Genomic DNA, 19,485 nt, shown 5'->3' with positions numbered 1-19,485 from the left:
GAAATATCATGGTGGGCAGAATGGCTTACATGTTACACGTCAGCTCTGAAGATGTGCGGTGTTTCTGGAAGACCTGGGATGTTTCTCACCCCCTCCAGCTACATATTATCCATCTCTCCATTTTCCAGTACCACAGTTTATCCTTTACAGGGTTGCAAAAATATCAGCAGCTATCCTGTCAAAGAGTTGGTGCAAGGCTTTCATTCTGGACAGGGTGCCAGACTATCTCAGAACATATACATATAGTCACTCACATACTACAAACACATCAATTGATAGCTTGGAAGATCGCTAATCAACCTACTGCATGTCTTTGGGATATGGCTGGAAACTAGAGCACATGGTAAAGAAATGTGTGGACATAGACAGAGCATGCAGGCTTCATACAGAAGAAGAATTGAACCAGAAAAGCTCTTGCTGTGAGACAGCAAAGCTGCTTGTTGTGCTTCCTGCATATCATGTCACCCTGAAATAATTTAGATTCCTACAGGTAGTGTTTGTATTTCCCCAATGCAGACATAAAACATTGCCTAGTAATCAGAACGCATGAATAAATGACTGAGCATACCTAAACCAATTTGTGAGGGTCATCATGACGTAAAGGGAGGCAAGGAAGAACACAAAGTGGAAGTAGGAGTAGCTGTAAGCAACATGTTGCTGTTCATTATGGATTACCATTTGTCCTCCTTTGGCATTGCTGTCCATCTCGTAAACAGGATCTGTTTTACAATGACATAAAAACAGAAGTATTATTTAGATAGAGACAAAAACTTTGTGAGCATCATCTGTCCATATTAATCATGAGCCAAAACCTCTCAAACATAAAAATCAATAGTTACATATACGTATACATATGCATATACATGTACATATGTAAAGATGACCACCAATATGCTCCACCTTCTACAATGAAACTTACAACATTATACATAGAACTGTTTAAAGACAAATGCTGAAATACCTATCATGCAAATTAATGCTAATCAATATCAATAGTTCTTTATTAACATTTGTATAAATTATTTCTTAAATTATGAGGAAATAATAATTCTTTTTCTGTGGGGATATGCTCATAATGATGCCAGTATAAGAAAACTAGGCTGTGGTGACTCCATCGCTCTTAAGTGTCAAAATGATGTGGAGTTCAAATGAAAAATAAGTGTCCCTAGATGGCGGATATGGATAATGTAATACATGCAAGAAAAAAACAATAAACCACAGAAATCATGAGCTGTTAACAAGATGATGCAGTTTTATGCTGAGTGTATTTTCCTAGGTATGTGTAACAGGGTGCAGATGAGGTGAGCAACTGTTGTCCTAGTTACTGTGTGCACTATTTTGCCTTTCTCAGTGTGCTTCCAAACTATGTTGTCATTGTATAAATAGGAATTGCCTTAGAAGATGTAAGTATCAGCACTATGTTTCAGAAAGCAGAATGCAGTGCATTAGCAGATCAAATTCTCAGGGTGTATGGGTATCCCTGTTAGCCTTAATCCATGTAAACCCTTTTTTGCAATCTTATAGCTATTTATGATTAGGAGAAGGTGGTGCACTCCTCTGTAGTCACCATAGTAGGTCTTCTGTAGTATTATTTTAATTCTGAATAATATGCAAGATATCATTCAAACACAGTATTTTTTGTTCCCCATTTTTGTCCCCCGCTCTGGCCATCAGGTGCCAGACTGCACTACATTTTCCTTAAGTGTTCCTGGTACTGTTTACCTGTGACCACACCAATGGCAGGTTGGACAAGGAGATTGCAGTAGAGCAGCCTGCAGTGTCACACACATTGGTCCTGAATGACAGGGAATTTTTTGTCATGTCCTAACTGGTTGAATGGAGTGATGTCACATGGATCACTGCATGTAACATCATTTAGCATCGGACCCCCCTTGGATGCTGTAGTTTTACTGGTGATCTGCCTTACTGATTATGACATAGGCTCATCACTGAATGGATGTGTCTACATCAAAAGCAAAAATCCATCCCTCTCTCCTGGAGATGGCAAGCTGGCAAAGCCACTCTTTCCCATCATCCCAAACATCTCCTCCAGCCCCCAAGCCTCTGGTTGATTCAGAGTTATAATATTATAATTTGGACTCCATCCCTGGACACCACAGACCTGGGGCACACACACACACACACACACACACACACACACACACACACACACACACACACACACACACACTATTCTTGTGCCCACAATCATTCTGAGGTAATGACACCACTCCCCACAAAGCTTAGTGTTTTTGTAACTCCATCAGTGCACACACCAGCCACATTCCAGATAAGTAAGTCAAATTAGGTGGCAAATTGGACATCTTAGCCTTAGGATCCTCATAACTTTCCAACTGACCAAGCAGATACATATCTCAAAATAGGTAAACAAAGGTGCTATATTTGTAGGTATCTCATATTTCATCTGCATATGGGTGGCCTCAACATTGCAGGGTTCTTGGAAGGCTGGCGCTGCCAGCCGCTTTGCAAGATGGGAGAATTGTATGGAGGTGCAATTTGGTCTTGCAAGTCACAAATGCTACAGCTGGCACTACACTTCTTGGCTAAAATAAAACCAGCACTCTTTCAGTGGGCCAAAGTAGAAATAATGGATTAACGATTTCACAGCTGTGTGCTTTCACCTGTAAATCCATAGTGCCAGTAATTTTGTGCAAAGTATTCCAAAATAAAGATCATAATATTTTGAGTTAGCTGGCAACACAGTGTTTACTAGACAAACAGTACCGGAGTATTCAGCAATGGTAAATGATGCATAAACATTATACAGCTGTCCAGATCTTAGTGCATCTGATGTGTTCTGTTGATAAAAAAATACGTTACTGCAGTGACATCATTTATACTTTCAGAAACTATAACCATGTTGATGTGAATGAGGGCATCTTGAGAGGGGGTTCACCTTAATCTTTACTTTCTCATACATCACTGATCATCAAAGATGCTAGAACAGGTACTTGGCTATGTGAACAGTATTTTAAATGTCATTCATCCTGCTTAATTATGTCACATTGCATGCCATTTGTGGTGGTATTTACCTTTATGCACACAATGTCAATAGTTTCAATTAGCTGTATATTTCTGCAAATAGCAGGTGTGTTCCTGCATTACTTTGAATTTGCCACCCTTTTGACAAGTGTGGTCTGAAGGACATTGCTGAGAAGGTCAATTACACACTGAATGCATTGTATATAGGCATCTTCACCACAATACTGCATTATAATGCCCTACATCTTAAAAGAAGGGACATCTGGTCTATATTGTATAGCTGTTATACTAATAATCAGATGCTCCTCCTGAGAAAGTCAGCATGACTATATGTCTCATTCATGCTATCCTTCCTGCATTTCTGATAAATCCTGATGCAGTCACTAATGCATATCGGCATGGCGTGAGAGTGTAAAGTACAAGAACTCTCATGTTAGGCTACTGATTTTCTGCAGCTAAGGTGCACGTCAGTAAATACAATTGGGAGTCAGTGAACTGAGTGAGAGTGCATTTCTTGTTGCAGCAGTCTTGCATACCTCCCCAATGTATGTCCCTTGATTCCTGTGCAGACAATGCAGCAGTTCACCGATGTGTAGCACACGTGAGCCTTGAGAGGTGGAGATGTTGTTGTTGTTGTTGTGTCTTTTGGCTTTTCCCGGTTAGGGGTCGCCACAGTGGAACTCCGGTCCGCTAATGATTGGTAGTTGATTTTTACGTGCCGAGTTACCAGCCCTGACGCACAACCTTCAATGAAGGTACGCCCATTCACGCATGTCTCCATGCAGAAGACACTCTAGCTGAGAATCGAACCAGACAGCGTCTTACTGTGAGGCGACAGCGCTACCCCAGCACCACCACCGTGGGAGCTTTGAGAGGTGGAGATAAAAATACATATTGCAAGAGTACTGGGTGGGGGCTGGTTGTCTGCTTACATTCTGTGCCAGAAAAAGTACACATGATGCTATCATTGGAAAGTGAAAAATCATTTGATATGGTCGAATGAAGTTTTCTGTGGGGAAACTCTGTATGCATCTGTCTTTAAACAGACTTTGGTCACTTGGATTAAAAATACTGTATGAGTATTGTGGAGCTTGGTCAAACTCATTCAGACCCTTTCTAATTATCTGCATCTACACAGAGGCAGAAGGTAGGGGTGTTGCTCTTTATCACTACTTTTACTTATTTTTTTTCAAAGAACCCTTGGCTTAATCCATGAATGGATTTAGCAAGAGCACCTTAGTTTGTAAAGTTTCCTTTTATATATATATAATCCTTTAGTCTATCTCCCAACACTTGGAAGGAAGCTTCATGACATAGGGTACTTGGTCAGAGAGAGAGAGAGAGAGAGACAGTGTAAAGTTAAGATTAAAGCATGGAAATCCAATTTTGTGAAACTGTGTATATATTGCCATGCAAATGAAAAGTATGGAAAATGTGTTAAAATTAAAACAAACATGATCACTTGCAGAGGAATGCCAAAAGACCCTAACCCACAGACTTTGGTTTTGAACAATGTCACTCCCTGATGGGCTAAAGTGAAGCTGAATTTAAAAACATGGGCTAGGCTAGGTCTAAGTTTATTGGATAATGTGGAAGTCATTAACATGCTGGTTATGGCTTGGGAAGGGTTCTCCACCTGTCTTTACATGTCACCTTCTAAAAGAAGCATAGGAGTTCAATAAAGCACTTCCTACTTGACAAAGAGATAGGTCTGAATGCTTATCAGTGCCAGTAAAAGGAAAGATAATATCTAAGCTGTTGGACTACCACCAAGCACCACTGTTGGCATCATGGAGTGAGGTGCTGTTGAACAATTAATCACAATTAGTTACTCTGGAACAGAGCTCAGGACCTGCATTATCATGGATGCTATTGTTGTCTACCACAATGGAAGGTATTCTTCACTAGTCTTCTCCAAAACCATGAAAAAAATGTGGCTAATGTATGGAGACAGATCAATAATGAACTACTTGTGTTAGATGTACTCCACAGGGAATTAAAGTCACACACTGATATCAAATATTGACAATTCACTTGGTGCTTCATGCTCCAAATAAGCTTATAGAAGTCTGGGGCATTATTGACAGCTTATGGCCCCACTGGGGGCTGTAGCTTATTTAAGGAGTTACAGCAGGAGATCAGGCTCAAGCACAAGATAACCAGGTACTTCCCCAGATGATTTAAAATGCCATGCAGAGGCAAAAAGCACCCTGGCCACTACCTTAAAAATAGAAAGTTATATCACTCTTCCCAGGAGTGTTGTCAAATGTACAAGAGAAACTTAGTTTCAGATAAAAGAAGATTAGTGAAGTCATATCATGTGTGATGTTGCTTATTTGTGTGCAGAGGTGGCCAGTTCAGTGGCATAAAAGGACAGCCTTAACTATGGTCCATATGAGTTCGCTTAGTAGGTTGGGTGCTTGATTGAGCTGGCGTCCTGCTCAGGGGGAGGGCAGGGCAAAGCAGGATGCATACAAACACAATCCCTCAAATAAGGTGGGGCTTAACAATTTGCATTCTGGAGGCAGGCTTTTTGCTCATCAAGCTACCACCTGGTGGTAACCTTCATTAATGAGAGTATGAAGGAATACACATGACTGGAGAAGGCATTGTGTGCACTACAATGACATGAGTAACTTGTCCTCCCCCAGTCCAGGTGTGTGGTTAGCCCATATAAATACCTTTATTGTCAGGATACCAGCAAAGGCCCAGGCAACCCTTATGTCTGCCTGTATGATGCCCCCCTTGGACAGCTTGCAGTCATATACTGTACTCGGGTAAATCGTTAGTATTGGGGAACAAGTGGGCATAGTCTAACTGGAGAAGGTGTGAAGGTATCTAGACACAGAGGCAAAAAGCACACAGAAGAAGAAAATGCCATGTGGAGTTATCCCTGGCTTCTACTTTAAGAACAGAGAGTTATATCACTCCTCCCAGCAGTGTTGAGAAATACAGAAGAGGAACTAAGCTTCATATAAAAGAAGATAAATAGAATCAAATCTGTGGAATGATGTTGCTTTCTTATATGGCTGACTATTGGAGAGGATTCTTTTGAAATGTTATTACTAGAGCCTTCTTAACACCAGGCATTATACAGCAATATTTATCCAGTGAGGATACTTTGCATTGGTGTGATTATGGTCAGGTAACACCCATTTTCTGAAGTGTCCTAACATACATTTACTCTGCAAAACACTGAACAGATAGTATTTCAGACTCTTCTACCCACAGTAACTTTTAGGTCTCCTTCAAAGAGGTATAACAAAGAGAATAATGTTAAAGCTTAAGGCCCGGCTGGGAATGTTTTTCAGAAATAACTTAGAAGGTCATGACTTTGGTGACAGCCAGATGCCCCAATTCCAAAATGTTTGTTTACTTTCTTTGAGTAAACGGCAGTGAAGAAATAGAGTCAAGTGAAGTAAGCTGATTGTGAGTGTGGGGTCATTTAGTATGGGATGTGCAGAGGTCTGGAATTTTCTTAGAGATGAGACAGGTATGTTTCAAGTGGACTGCAGAGCATATTTAGGTAATATTAATGTCATAATATGAAGGTGATTTTGCAAATGACATGGGGAATTTTAGATTGAGAAAGATGTCCATTTTATTATAACAGCTTGTCTCCTTTTCTCATGGTGTTTTATATTCACTCTTCATGAAAAATAAGTCCACCTTTTATAGTTTAAAGGCTAGGTATAGGAAGAGACTGGGTGAATGTTGATTAGGGCAGCTGCACATACAACTTAAGTGCTGAGCTCAGGTAAATACATTTTTTACTTATTTTTTGTATGAAATGATACTTTTATCATGTAATTCTGAAAACAAAACACTGAATTCTTCCACTGTCGTACTGTTTCTTCAAATGTTCAAAATTAATGCTTGTGAGCAACTTACCTACATGTGTTATCCATATTCTGGTCAGAAAGTATGTAAAAATTTTAAAAGAAAGGTGTATGACAGTATGACAAGTTTTGAGTGTTGACATTTATTGTTTTGGATTGCAGTCCTTTATTTTCCCTCTCTGTGGTTTGAAACACTCTTATACTTGTATGTGCATTTGTCTAAAACAGTTGGTAGCAAGTGTCCCTGCCACCAGTCTGACTTATCTAAGATGAAAGCATGGTGTTTGCCAACACATCTCGTCTCTACTTATTGTGACAGTTCAGTGTAGGAAACACAAATAATCTTGCACAATAATGATCAGAGATCTTTTTCATTATCCCTGTTGTCCTTTGCATTTTACCTGCCTTTATTTCTCCTTTGTCTCTCAACATCTATGGTCCCGACCCTACTTTCTGGCTTTGCTTTTAGGTAGCTACATCACAAAGGTTTCAAGAGGGATTATTCTGAACCAGCAATGGGAAGATAGTGGATAAAATTCCATGAAAAGGCACTCCACATCCCATATTAAATTTGATTGAAAATAGGCCCCTGGAATTGATTGCAACTCAACAACAGGTCCACCTTCAAGCAAGTCAGCAACTCAAGAGAATGATTCCTCATCAGTTTAAAATAATTTGTCATCGTCTTTAACAATGCTCTTTAACATCATAAACATGGTCATTTAGAATTAGCAATGTTTCCATAAAAGACTATTATAGCTTTATAGTTTTCACAAGTTAACTCTTTTTAATATTAATAATTTGTTCATTCCAACTGAATTCTATAGTTCTGGTGTCAGGTACGTCAGCCTTTCTATCAGTGCTTTTAACTGTGCTCCTAAATGATTGTATATGAGACAGGTTTACCGTGTGATGGACCCACTATGGCTATCTACTTTTCATTTAATGAACACTCAGTTAATCACTCTGAAAACATCTAAAACTGCACAATATTGTATTCTAAAGAAGCAATGCACAAGAAATCACACAATGGTCCCAAGCACTTTTTTATAAGAGACAAGCCCACCTGCAACCTCAATGCGGAGATAGCACCCACAAACTCCACATTCCCACTATCTCTGTATATATTAATGCTGAGGTTGCGCAAACTTGGGGAAAAGGTGGAGGAGAAATACATAGCTCATCTTCTCCCCTGAGTCCTGCAGAAACAAAGCTATGATACAGTCAGTTCCCCTGTACTGCAAAGATGACTACTGGAACATGAGATCTTTCTCCAGTGACATTTTAAGACTTGCTGAAATAGAATATGACAAACTCCACTTTCTCTCTCTCTCTCTCTCCCTCATTATTAGTGGCAGTGGTATATGTGGGAAAAATGATTCTCTGAAACATTTACTACTCTACGCCATGTACATATTTAACTACAATTAACCTGTTCTTAAAATTAGAAGTGCTGACAACATGTGTGATTGCCTGCATGAAAATATCTCCCAAAGTCTATAGAAAATACTGTAACAGTCTTCCTTTCAATAGATTCTTAACTCTTGTACAAATACTATATAGCTGCATTTGTGAAGCATCCGCATCTAAAAGACTTGGTCTTGATCCTGTGACCTTCAACTGCAAACTGTATGAATTTTAGCAAATCAATTAACTACCACTAGTATTGTTATCACCCTTTGTAATAAGCTTTTACTGCTAGTCAGAGTTAAACATCTACCAAACTCTCAGTAGGTCACCGCCATTATGTACAGACCAGAAAATGCACTTTATGTCAATAACAGAATGCTACATATGTATACAAGTACTTCTTCCCAAAACAATATCAGCATGGACAATTTTGAAACAATGAGAGCATCCAAACCTTCATATTCTTCTTCTGGGCAGCAAAAACAGCAAGAGGCTTTCTGTAAATGAAAACAAAGCAATAATAAATTCAGTCACTGAGTATATGGCTACAGAATTAAACAACACTGTAACAGCAGTCACGCATATGTCAGATATGAGAATTTCTGAGTGAATAGCCTTTCAAATCACTGACTTCTATTAATGGGATAATTAAGTTACTGTTTACTGGACTGTCAGACTGGGTCTGAATCACAGTACTTGTTAGTTAGCCGATTCACTTGTTACACTGCATCTCAACAAATTGGCATTGTAGTGACTGGAATTGCATATCCAAGACTTTATTTATTTGTTAACTAGGTAGCTGAATTGGCCATTCTTAGGCTATTTTCAGTCATGACTCAGACCATATAGATTCTTTAGGTGCCACACCAACCAGCAATATTTGAGATGATGAAGGAAACACAGTACGCAAAGCAAAAAGTCTCTCAAACATAGGAGATCATTTAAAACTCCATGTAGACAGTGAAGCCTTGGTCTCTGGGGCTGTTTTTGAATCAGTGAGGCTAAAAGCAGCTTACCTAATACAAGTATCTACCAGTATGTATATAACCATACTACAAGTTTAACCACGCACTAAATCTGTTGATCTGCATGGTCAATAAATAATGAATACTCTAGAGCTGATTTACTTCTTTAGTCATCCCATTTCAGGAAAGGATGCCTGCCTCCGTAATAAAAAACACTAAAAAGAATAACATATAATGTAATTCTGACCTCAGTAACTTCAAATAAAGGCATCTATTTATTTTCTAACATTGTATTATGCAGGTTAAAAATACCCCTTTTAGGCGCAACATGAGCAAAATACATAAGTAAATGATACAACAAGCATGTTACCATGCCAGTACTACTAAATATATAATTAACATAAAGAATATAAAAGATCAGCCAGGAGATGTTTGAGGGTATAAATATCAGAAAAATACAAATATAAGGTCTCATCCGGTTAAAAAAATTTACAGTCTAAAAACACTGCTCAACAGTGTGTCATCAACAACAAAGAAATTTACAATATAACCTGATCATAAGGGTTACGTTACACAAGGGTTGCAGATGTGGAAGTTCCCAAACGGCATATGTTATGGTTCTAGCTTGCATATTGAGCTTGTCAAAAAGTATAACAAGCATGGTCTGGAATTGGTAAATGTTTTAGAGAAAATATTAAGAGGATGGAACTTTTATTTCACTAAATTAACTGTTTTGCTGTGTCCATCAAGTTGGACTTATTGTTCAACTATTACTCTGAGGTTTATTTAAAGACTTTTAATTATGTTGATTGGCAAATTGAATCAATCAAGGCTAGGAAAAGGAAGAAATTGGATACAGATGCAAAAGCCTACCAGATAAATTTTGCCTACCCTATTCCCAAATTCCCAAATTCAGGGGAAGGAATTATAATTATATTATAATTATGGGGGCTCCCCGATTTAAATATAGTATCTTTAATGAGGCGGAAAGTTCATCCGGAGACCTTCAGTAGTGGTCAGGGAAAGAAAAATGTTCCTTTTGGATAAGACCCTTTAGAATTTCTGACACCCCAGAATTTGGACATATCAAGATCCCAGAGGGGTCAGGGAAGAGGGTGTTCCATAAGGTTTTAGCAAGACCTTCTCCCCTAGAAGTGGTAGATTCAGTTGTAACCTCTCAACATGGGTTTAAAATATTCAACTGAATTCAAATGAACTTATTGCCGATACCCATTTTAGGATGTTTGAGAGGGGCTTTACTTATGTCCCCTCGTTCAAGTTCAATACAGCTGATTGGTTGTTAGACCTTAAAATATTTATTAGGAAACTTAATTTGTCCATATTTTATAGTAAAAATGAAGGAGCCTGTTATGATACTTTGAAGAGGAGCACTTATACCCCCCACCCCAGCCTCCCACTAGTGATTCTGTTTTAGAGTTTGTGCAGGCATAACATTTACAAACTTGGGCAATCATCCCATGCTTTTAATTACAACTTGAAAAAAGACGAGCACTACTTATTAAATAAATTAAGTGGCAACACTATCATTAGAATTATGAAGCCTGACAAGGGTGGTGGTGTTGTGCTCATGAACACTATGGATTACTCTAATAAGATGTTGGATCTATTATTAAATGTTATATAATCCAGTTTCATTTTATGAGATCATTGTATATTATCATAACATTGATTTGTATTTGGATGAGCTCCTTTTAAGTAGTCGTATAGCTAAAACAGAGTTTGATTTTCTGTATATTCAGAAGTCAGTTGTTCCAGTTATCTTTGGCACACCAAAAGTGCACAAGAATGTTATTAACCCACTTTGAGACCAATAGTGTCAGCTAGGTGATCTAAAATATACCCCTTGGTAGTCTACGTAGATCGAATATTGAAAACATTTGCATATGAACAATCATATATGTTACATGACTCTCGAAACTTTTTCAGGTATTTCACCCCTGATCTGTATGTAGAGGGTACATTGTTTGTATGTATCAATATAATTGATTTGTTTGGATGTATCGCACTAACTGAAGGTTTGGAGAGTTTGTCAGAGGCTTTACAAGGATGTTCTTCTGTTTCTGCAGTTGAATTTTCAGATGTGATTAATTTTATGGAATTTGTGCTTGACAGTAATTTGTTTACTTTGATGAGGAATACCACAAGTGGTTGTGGGGAGTGGCAATGGTCTTAGTGTGTGCACCTGTTTATGCTAAGATTGCAGTGTGGGCATGGGAAGAAAACTGTGTATTAAATTCACCATTTAAGCACAGTTGGTTAATGTACTCTTGATTTATTGATGACATTTTTATTCCATGGAATGATTTCCATTCTAAGTTAGAGGAATTTATTGATTACATCAATTCCACCACCTCCTACTTTAAGTTTAAACACACTGTTTCTGAAAATTCTTGTAATTACTCGGATGTTTCGATTTACGAGGATGGTCAGTTTAAATTATTTACAAAAAGGCCACTTTTTTGAACTCTTATTTGCACTATCAGAGTAGCCACCCCCATCCCAAAAGAAGTCCCTTGTAAAAGGGCAATTTGTAAGAATTTAGAATTTCAAGGATGATCACTGAAGAAGATGTATTTGTAGATGAAAGCCAGAAGCTGGTGGAAATGTTCCTTAATAGGGGTTACCCCAAAGAATTTATTTATAAAATTAAGGAGGAGGTAGTAATGTTAATGCAGTGAGATTTAGTCCTGTTTTAGGCCAGACATCTGTTCTGGGAAAGTTGCTTTCATCATCTGACTTTAACAAAAGTCTTGTCCTTGGGTCTCACCCTTTAAATAATGAAGTTAGGAAAATTATTTCTAAATATTGGCCAGTTTTCAACACTGATAATAGTGTTTTGGAGGATGTGGGTGATTGACCAGTGATAGTGTACAAGAGGGGCAAAAATTTAAAGAGTGTTTTTTGAGAGTCGAATCCTATAGACGTCTATGCCCATGAGATGTATGAGGAAATGCGAGTGGTGTAATCAGTTCCCATTTATCTTAGAAGAAGAGATTGTTATATTGGGGCAGCTATGAATGAAGGTCAGATTAGCAGATATCTGCAACTGCCTCTCCACGTGTATTGTATATATTGCAATGTAAGACCCCTGTGGAACATTTTATGTTGGAAAGACCAAGAGGTCATTTAATAAGCACCTCTATGAACATAACTATGGTATACAAAAATTAATTTGAATAACACACTTTACACACACAAAATAGGGTATATAAATTATAAATTGTTTAGATTTGGGGTATTAGGAAAGGTTACACCATATCCTAGGGGTGGACGACGGGAAACTGTCTTGGAGTCAAGGAAATTGTTGTGGCAGCTCAAATTAAATTAACAGGATCCTTCTGGTCTTAAACTTAGAGCTATGAACCTGTAGAAGGCGGTTTTCAGGTCCGGTGTTTCAGACAGGTGATAGCTTAACCCAAATTGATAGGACCTTATTAGAGTGTATGAGGATGTTTTTATGACAAGCTTTTTTTGATTTTAGAGCAATTCATTTCTAAATGGTGGTTTTAATGTTTTGTGTTTAGACTGGAATGGAGTTATTGAGTTCTTATTTGTATGTATAATATTTTTAAATAAGATATGTATTTATTTGTTGTGATATGTAGTTTGATTTTATATTTTTAGTAATAATTAATAACATTTAATGTGTTATATTAACTGAGTTCTTTGTTAATTTATAGGTAGTATACCTTTAAGATAATTAATGTCTGATGTGATTTATCTATGGGTTTTAAAACCAGGATGGTAATTGCACTTTATTAGTTTCTGAAGAAGTCCATGTAATGTTTGGTGGATGAAAGCACTTAACCCAACTTTTAATAAAGTTTTGGATTTAACTCTTGTGGAGTCTAGACATTCTTGTGGCAGTTCATGTAGTTTGTACAGTGGATGTAGTTTTTTATCTGTCGCTCATTCTGTCTTTATTAGGTAACCTTGCCTTTAACTTTAAAGCAATTACATTCATATAGAGCAGAGGGGCTTCCTTTGAATGTTGTTCAAGATATGGGAAAGTCTTTTTGAATATGAACCTCAAGTGGAAACTGCTTCCAAAAAGTCTAGGAAATTTAGGGAAAGCTTTCCTTCCCTCTGTGAACATTAAGGAGGGCTTCTAGAGACTGAAGTCCCCCCTTGATCTTGTAATTCAAGTGAACGTTGGCAGAGGTAGGGTAACGAAACTGCACCAATTGCTTATAATGTGCAGAAGGTAGTGCCAGATAGTGTTCCTTGTTCTGTAAAGGGAGGTGTTCAGCTATGTTTTAGGGATATGTGAGATTAGAGACTAGATCAGCAGGATAACTGCATCACGGCTACAGATTGGGAGGGCTTAGGACATGTGGACAATGTGGGACAACTTAAATGGTAAGCAGGATACATCACTAGATCACCAGGAAAGCTAAATGTGACAATTAACTAAGTGGGCTACTGCATGGGCAGAGATTTTGCTAGAAGAGTCTTTGGCAGAAGGATGATTACACCACCAGAGACACTGAAAATGATCAGCAGTTGGAGGGACAATTAGGCCAGATAGGTAATTGACAAGAACACCTAGGTGATGGAGAGTGGGACTAAAGGATGTACTGCCATAATGAGTTAAATCAGTACTGAAGAATGTATTCATGATCAGTGGCTCTGTTTATATTTTGCAGACTAAATAATGAAATTTGAGTTGTACCAGTCTCTGCCTTTTAGGCAGCATTTAACCTACTTTTTTAGGATGTGTATCTGCTAAGGTGATATGTCAAGCGTGGCAGAAGAGAATAACAGTGATTATCATAGAGTGGGATGCTAAAACAGCTTTTAAAGCTGTAAAACACCCACCCAGATTGGCACGCTTCCTTTTTTGTGTGTGTAACAGCAAAAAACATATTACAACTTCTAAAGCAGATATAGGACCAAAGATACACTTTGCTTCCAGTTACTGTCTGTAAGGTAGTATCACATGTGTTACATCTTTCAAAGCTGTAAAACATTAAGTTCTCCCACAGTTTTTTCTCGTTTATTACAAAGATATATCCAGTAGCACTAGGTGTGCTCAGCTTACAACGTCATGAAACACTCACATCTCCTACCTCACTCTCTCTCTTTCCTTCTGTAACTTATAAGACATGGGGCAGATAAAGCCCCATGTGCTACAAAGGATTATGGTGATCTCTCCTATCATAATAAAGTAATTGCTATATCTTTTCAAAATGGATGCCAACATTCACATCTTGACCTTTACTTCATTGAGCTCTTAAGATGAGTTTTCTGGCAATCCAAAGGTTTTATTGTAGCCCAACGTGAGCAGCTGTGGCACTTCTTGAAACTTCAGATCCACTCTTCCTAGACAGCACTACCAAACAGATTTTGATTTCCATACATGGAATCACAGGAGAAGTTACAGGAACAATCAATGTTTCAAATTCCAAGTTCTGTAAATCAGTCAGACCATTCAATGCAATCTGTATAGTTCTCCTGACTCACAGGAGATTATTTCAACCTAAAAAACAAAATCCTTTGAATGAGCTATTAAAATAACATAATGGTACAACAGTTTTACTTTGTTTCCTTACATGATTTAGCCATGAGGTACAGCTTCATCAATTGACCACTTAAAGACCCAAGGTGGGAGTTTACCATTTTTTGCCTTGATTTAGGGAGTCATCCTTGTGATAAGGACAAATATTTGCACTATAACCATTGAACAGTTTGTGAGTAATAGTTTGTGATGCAGTATTGGAGTACAGCAAGACAAATGCCTCATGTAGTAGTAATCAGAAAGGAGAAAGTCACGGTTAGTTGTCTGTCAGGGGCCAGAATCCACCATATCACACATGCACTCAAGTCTCTCAACAAAAGGTACTGTTATGTCTCTATCATAGTCCATATTGGTGTGAATCACTTGAGACATACCTCTCTGGACTATATGAAGAAAGATATGATTGAACTTGCTGAATATGTGTCTCAGGCAGGTATGTCCATTGCCTTAAGCAGCATTCTACTGTCACCCAGAATGATGCATCAATACAAACAGAAAATGATTGACTTTAACAATTAGCTTAGTTTCTAGTGTCATTCCAGGGGGATCAGGTACCTGACAGCCTGGGAAGATATGATCGACAGACCTTGATGCTTTGCCAGAGATGGCCTGCATCTGTCTCACTTGGGCTTCAGGCTTCTGGCAAAGGCACTTGCTTATCCCATAGCGCCTTTTTTAGAAAAAGTGATGAGGTTAAAACTACCAACATAAAAATTTAAACAAAACCCAAATTAATGTCATGCTGCTAAACGCTAGGAGTCTAAACATGAAACTGTACTCATTGCAAGCATTCTTAACCCTGGAAAATGCTGACATCTGCTCAGTCACAGAAGCCTGGTTCAAAGCTGCAGAGTGCACCCCAGCCATAACTGGTTACTCATCCTACCATACATTCAGACCCCAAACTGTGGGTAGTAAAGCCAAAGGAAGTGGAGTTTGAATATATACTAAAGACATACACACCTCCATGCTGGTCAAACAGTATGACTCACAGGTGCAGATAACTATTGACAAGACCCCTATACAAATCATAGCTAGCTACCGGTCACCAAACCTGACTCAAGATGCCCAAACTGCCTATCTAGACATCTTCAAATCTATCAAGATTCAACCCTTTACCCTGATCCTGGGTGACTAACTACCCAATCATAGACTAGAAGAACTACTCATGCCAGAACACAAATGCCCAGAGATTCCTCAATTTTGTCAATGCAAATGCTTTAGAATAACTAGTCAATACCCCCACAAGAGGTGATAATATCTTGGACTTTGTATTAATCAACATGAGTAACCACTGCAGCATCCCTGCAGTATCATCCTCCCTTGTAAGATCTGACCATAAAGTGGTCACGTTCAAAGTCACTATCTCCCCATCCCCCCTCTAACTAGGGTCAATAAAAAAAGTGTGCAAAGCTGATTACAGCCTCCTGAAGGATGGTATAAACAGCTTCACAGCCCCCTCCCCCCTCTCTAGGAACTGGCACCAGTATCCAAAACTATACCAAATTACCATGCAAACATTTATATAGATGCATGGAATCAGGAATACCTAACAGAACTAAATCATCCTCCGCAAGGAAGAGTAAACCTGTCTTGTGGACATCTGCAATAAATAAACTCTATAACAAAAGAAAAAAAATGCTGTCCAGCACCAAATAGGAGCAGCTGCCCAATTGGAAGCAATCTCTCCTTAGCTTAAACAAGCAAATAAGTGCACTAGTGAAATCCTCCAAAGCAAACTTCAAGTCCAAATTGGCCACATCTACTAGAGACAATAATAAGGCCTTCTTCACATATGTCCGTAATCTCAAAGGTAGCACCCAGATCTGTTCAGAACTGGTGGTCAAGGGCACCATACATACAAATGCTGTAGATATAGCAAACTTGCTGGCTGACAGATTCAGTGAAAATTTCACCCCTCTGTCCCCCCTCATCAGAAAATCAGGACATTCCCAGTACCTGCCCCCTTCCCCTTATATCTAGGGATCACGTCATCACTGGTCTCTCAAAGGCAAAAAATACAGCCTCCATAGGACCCGATAACATCCCAAGCTGTATCCTACATGAACTCAGGCAGGAACTTGCAGCACCATGAGGTGCACTATTCAACCAAAGCCTGAATACCGTCTTTGTCCCAGCTGAGTGGAGGACAGCCACTGTCATTCCTTTACACAAAGGTGGAGCATCCACCGATCCAGGAAATTATAGACCCATCAGTCTAACTAGCCTGATCTACAAGACTATGGAACAAATTATCATGGACTTCATTAAAAAGGACATTGGCAACCTCCAAACACTCGATCCCACACAATTTTGCTTCATCAAGGGGAGGTCATGTCTGTTAAATTTGGTCGACTTTTTTGAGACAGTCACCAAAGCCATGGACAAGGGGAAGACAGTGCACATCACCTACCTTGACCTGGCCAAAGCCTTCAAAACTATTCCCCAATCGGGCATAATAGATAAACGCTCTCAACTAGACATCAATCCATATGTTACCAGATGGGTAGCTAACTGGCTCACTGATAGAACCCTCCTAGTCAAAATAGGGGAAGCCACCTCAAGCAGTAGACCCATATCGAGTGGACTATCCCAGGGCTCGGACTTGGGGCCTCTGTTATTTGGGATATACTTTTCTGAGGTGCAGGCCAAAACCAGTGGGCTATGGATGACCAAGATGACTGGAAGCTGGGTGCTGTCATAAATACCCCTAGTGACGTGGACATCCTCCAAGAGGGTCTCACCTAAACAAATGACTGGTGCCAGAAACATGGCCTCAAACTGAATACAAAAAAATGCATCATCATCATCCCCTTTGGGGAGAGTGATACTCCCACAAATTATCACATTAATAACAACATCCTAAGCATGCAGTCAGTCATGAGGGATTTGGGCACTCAGATTGATAGCAACCTGACTTTTGACCACCATGTTGCTTCCATTGTACAGAAAGCTTTCTACATGGCCAACCTCATAAGTAAGGGTATCTCATCCACAGACAAGGAGGTCATAACATTCCTGTATTCTTCTCTTATAAGGCCTATTATTGAGTACAATTCCTCATTCAGCATGTACCTTGCAAAGCACATGCAGCAGCTGGAGACACCACAGAGGTTCCTCACCAGGAGAATTCAGGGCCTCAAAAATATACCATACACAGATAGGCTAAAAGCCCTATCCCTCTACTCTGTTTCATATAGACTCCTCAGAGGTGACCTTTGTCTGGAATACAAGGTAATCTCAGACCTCACCTTGATGGGACTGCTGCATATCCACAAGTCAAGTTCCACTCAAGTAACCCACACACGTGGCCTCAACCTGGTCTGTGACATCAATAGGACTTGTTGATGGGACAGATTTGTGTCCCAGAGACTCCCCAATCTGTGGAATAGACTCCCTCTCCACATCAAGCAGAGTACCTCTTTACCCCTTTTTAAGCATAACCTGGATAACTGTATGGGAAATAGAAAATACATCCCTGGGATTCCACCTGTGTCCCTGCTGGACAGGGCATCTGGTGCTGATTTGTCTATACACAGGCTAAACTCTTGGCTAGGCTTATAAGGGCCTCAGGGCAATTAGCCTAGTAACTTCCTATGATCCTATGATCCTATGTTCAACCAACAGAAACAAGTCTCAGAAGGTCTCGGAGAAATTAATTTGGACTTGTACATCAGAGACAAAAAGTTGCAAAGATACAGGAATTCTGATATGTTTTCATATAGATACAGTGGAGATTTTTGAAAAGTGTCCTAACATAACATCATAACAAGATATGCAACTTGAGCTCTTAAATTGTTTTCAGCTTAGATAACAAAAGAAGGAAAAAAAATTATTGGTACCCGCCAGTGGAGTGCTTCATGTATTATGAATCCCCTTATAACAATTCATATTAGTGATTTTTTAAAATTAAATGTGAAATTGTGAAATTGCTGATCTAGATGCCCATATCTGGAATAACACTCATTTCAAATTTGTCATGAGTTGAGCAGAAACTTATTCCAGACCAAAGACAGTTCAGAATGAAACGTCCAATGATTCTTTCATTTGGATTGCACTGTGTATTAAATTCAAATTGCCAGAGAATGGGCAATTTTCAATGATACTGAAACAATGAAACATAGATTTTAATTGCAGATAAGAACCACGTGATACACATGCTCTGCCCATTTTGCTAAGAAACAGATCAGCCTTAACCAAGACCTTATTTATATTTTCTTCCACTTGTGCAATCTTTATCCAACTCTGCTTTGAGCTACCACAGCCAAGTTTCCAGTGCTCAGTTTCTTGACCATATCATCCTGCTGACCATTTTACTGTAGTGGCTTTCTGGACAAAGAACAGTTCTTTAAATCAACTTTTTTGTTATGGTCTGATGAACCGCCATTTATAGGCATGAAAGACCTTACCCAACTGACAATTTACTACACTTTTAGCCATGCTTGGTTCTTTTTTTTTTTTTGCATTAAATAAATAAATGAATAAAATTCCAAGTACTACAATAAATAGTTATACAGTCTTGAAAGAAAACGAACTTTACAAAATTTAAAGTTTACACATTGCATAGATCAAAAACTTAGGATACTACAATTTCCACATTACAAATTAGAATATTTGCAAATGTAGGATATTTAAAAGGGCTGTATCATGAAAATACATAAATGCATATCACATACATTATGCCAATTGGGCAGAATTAGCACATAAGTAGAGTTTAGAAAAGGTTAGT

General features: G+C 38.7%; 1 protein-coding gene across 1 annotated transcript in view; it reads right to left on the bottom strand.

Annotated features, from left to right (window-relative positions):
• Positions 1 to 19,485, bottom strand: part of SERINC4 (serine incorporator 4) — a 93,139-nt gene that overhangs the window by 10,569 nt on the left and 63,085 nt on the right. The window contains exons 9-10 of the mRNA XM_044076377.1: positions 8,707 to 8,749; positions 569 to 719 (exon numbers count right to left, since the gene is read on the bottom strand). Coding sequence (XP_043932312.1) covers positions 569 to 719; positions 8,707 to 8,749 — 194 coding nt within the window. The remainder of the gene's footprint in view (positions 1 to 568; positions 720 to 8,706; positions 8,750 to 19,485) is intronic.

This window comes from Protopterus annectens, chromosome 7.part0, assembly GCF_019279795.1.
Source record: "Protopterus annectens isolate FY-2018-M chromosome 7.part0, PAN1.0, whole genome shotgun sequence".
Lineage (NCBI taxonomy): Eukaryota > Metazoa > Chordata > Ceratodontiformes > Protopteridae > Protopterus > Protopterus annectens.
The sequence above is the reverse complement of the archived record's forward strand: the minus strand, read 5'-3'. Positions and strand labels throughout refer to the sequence as shown.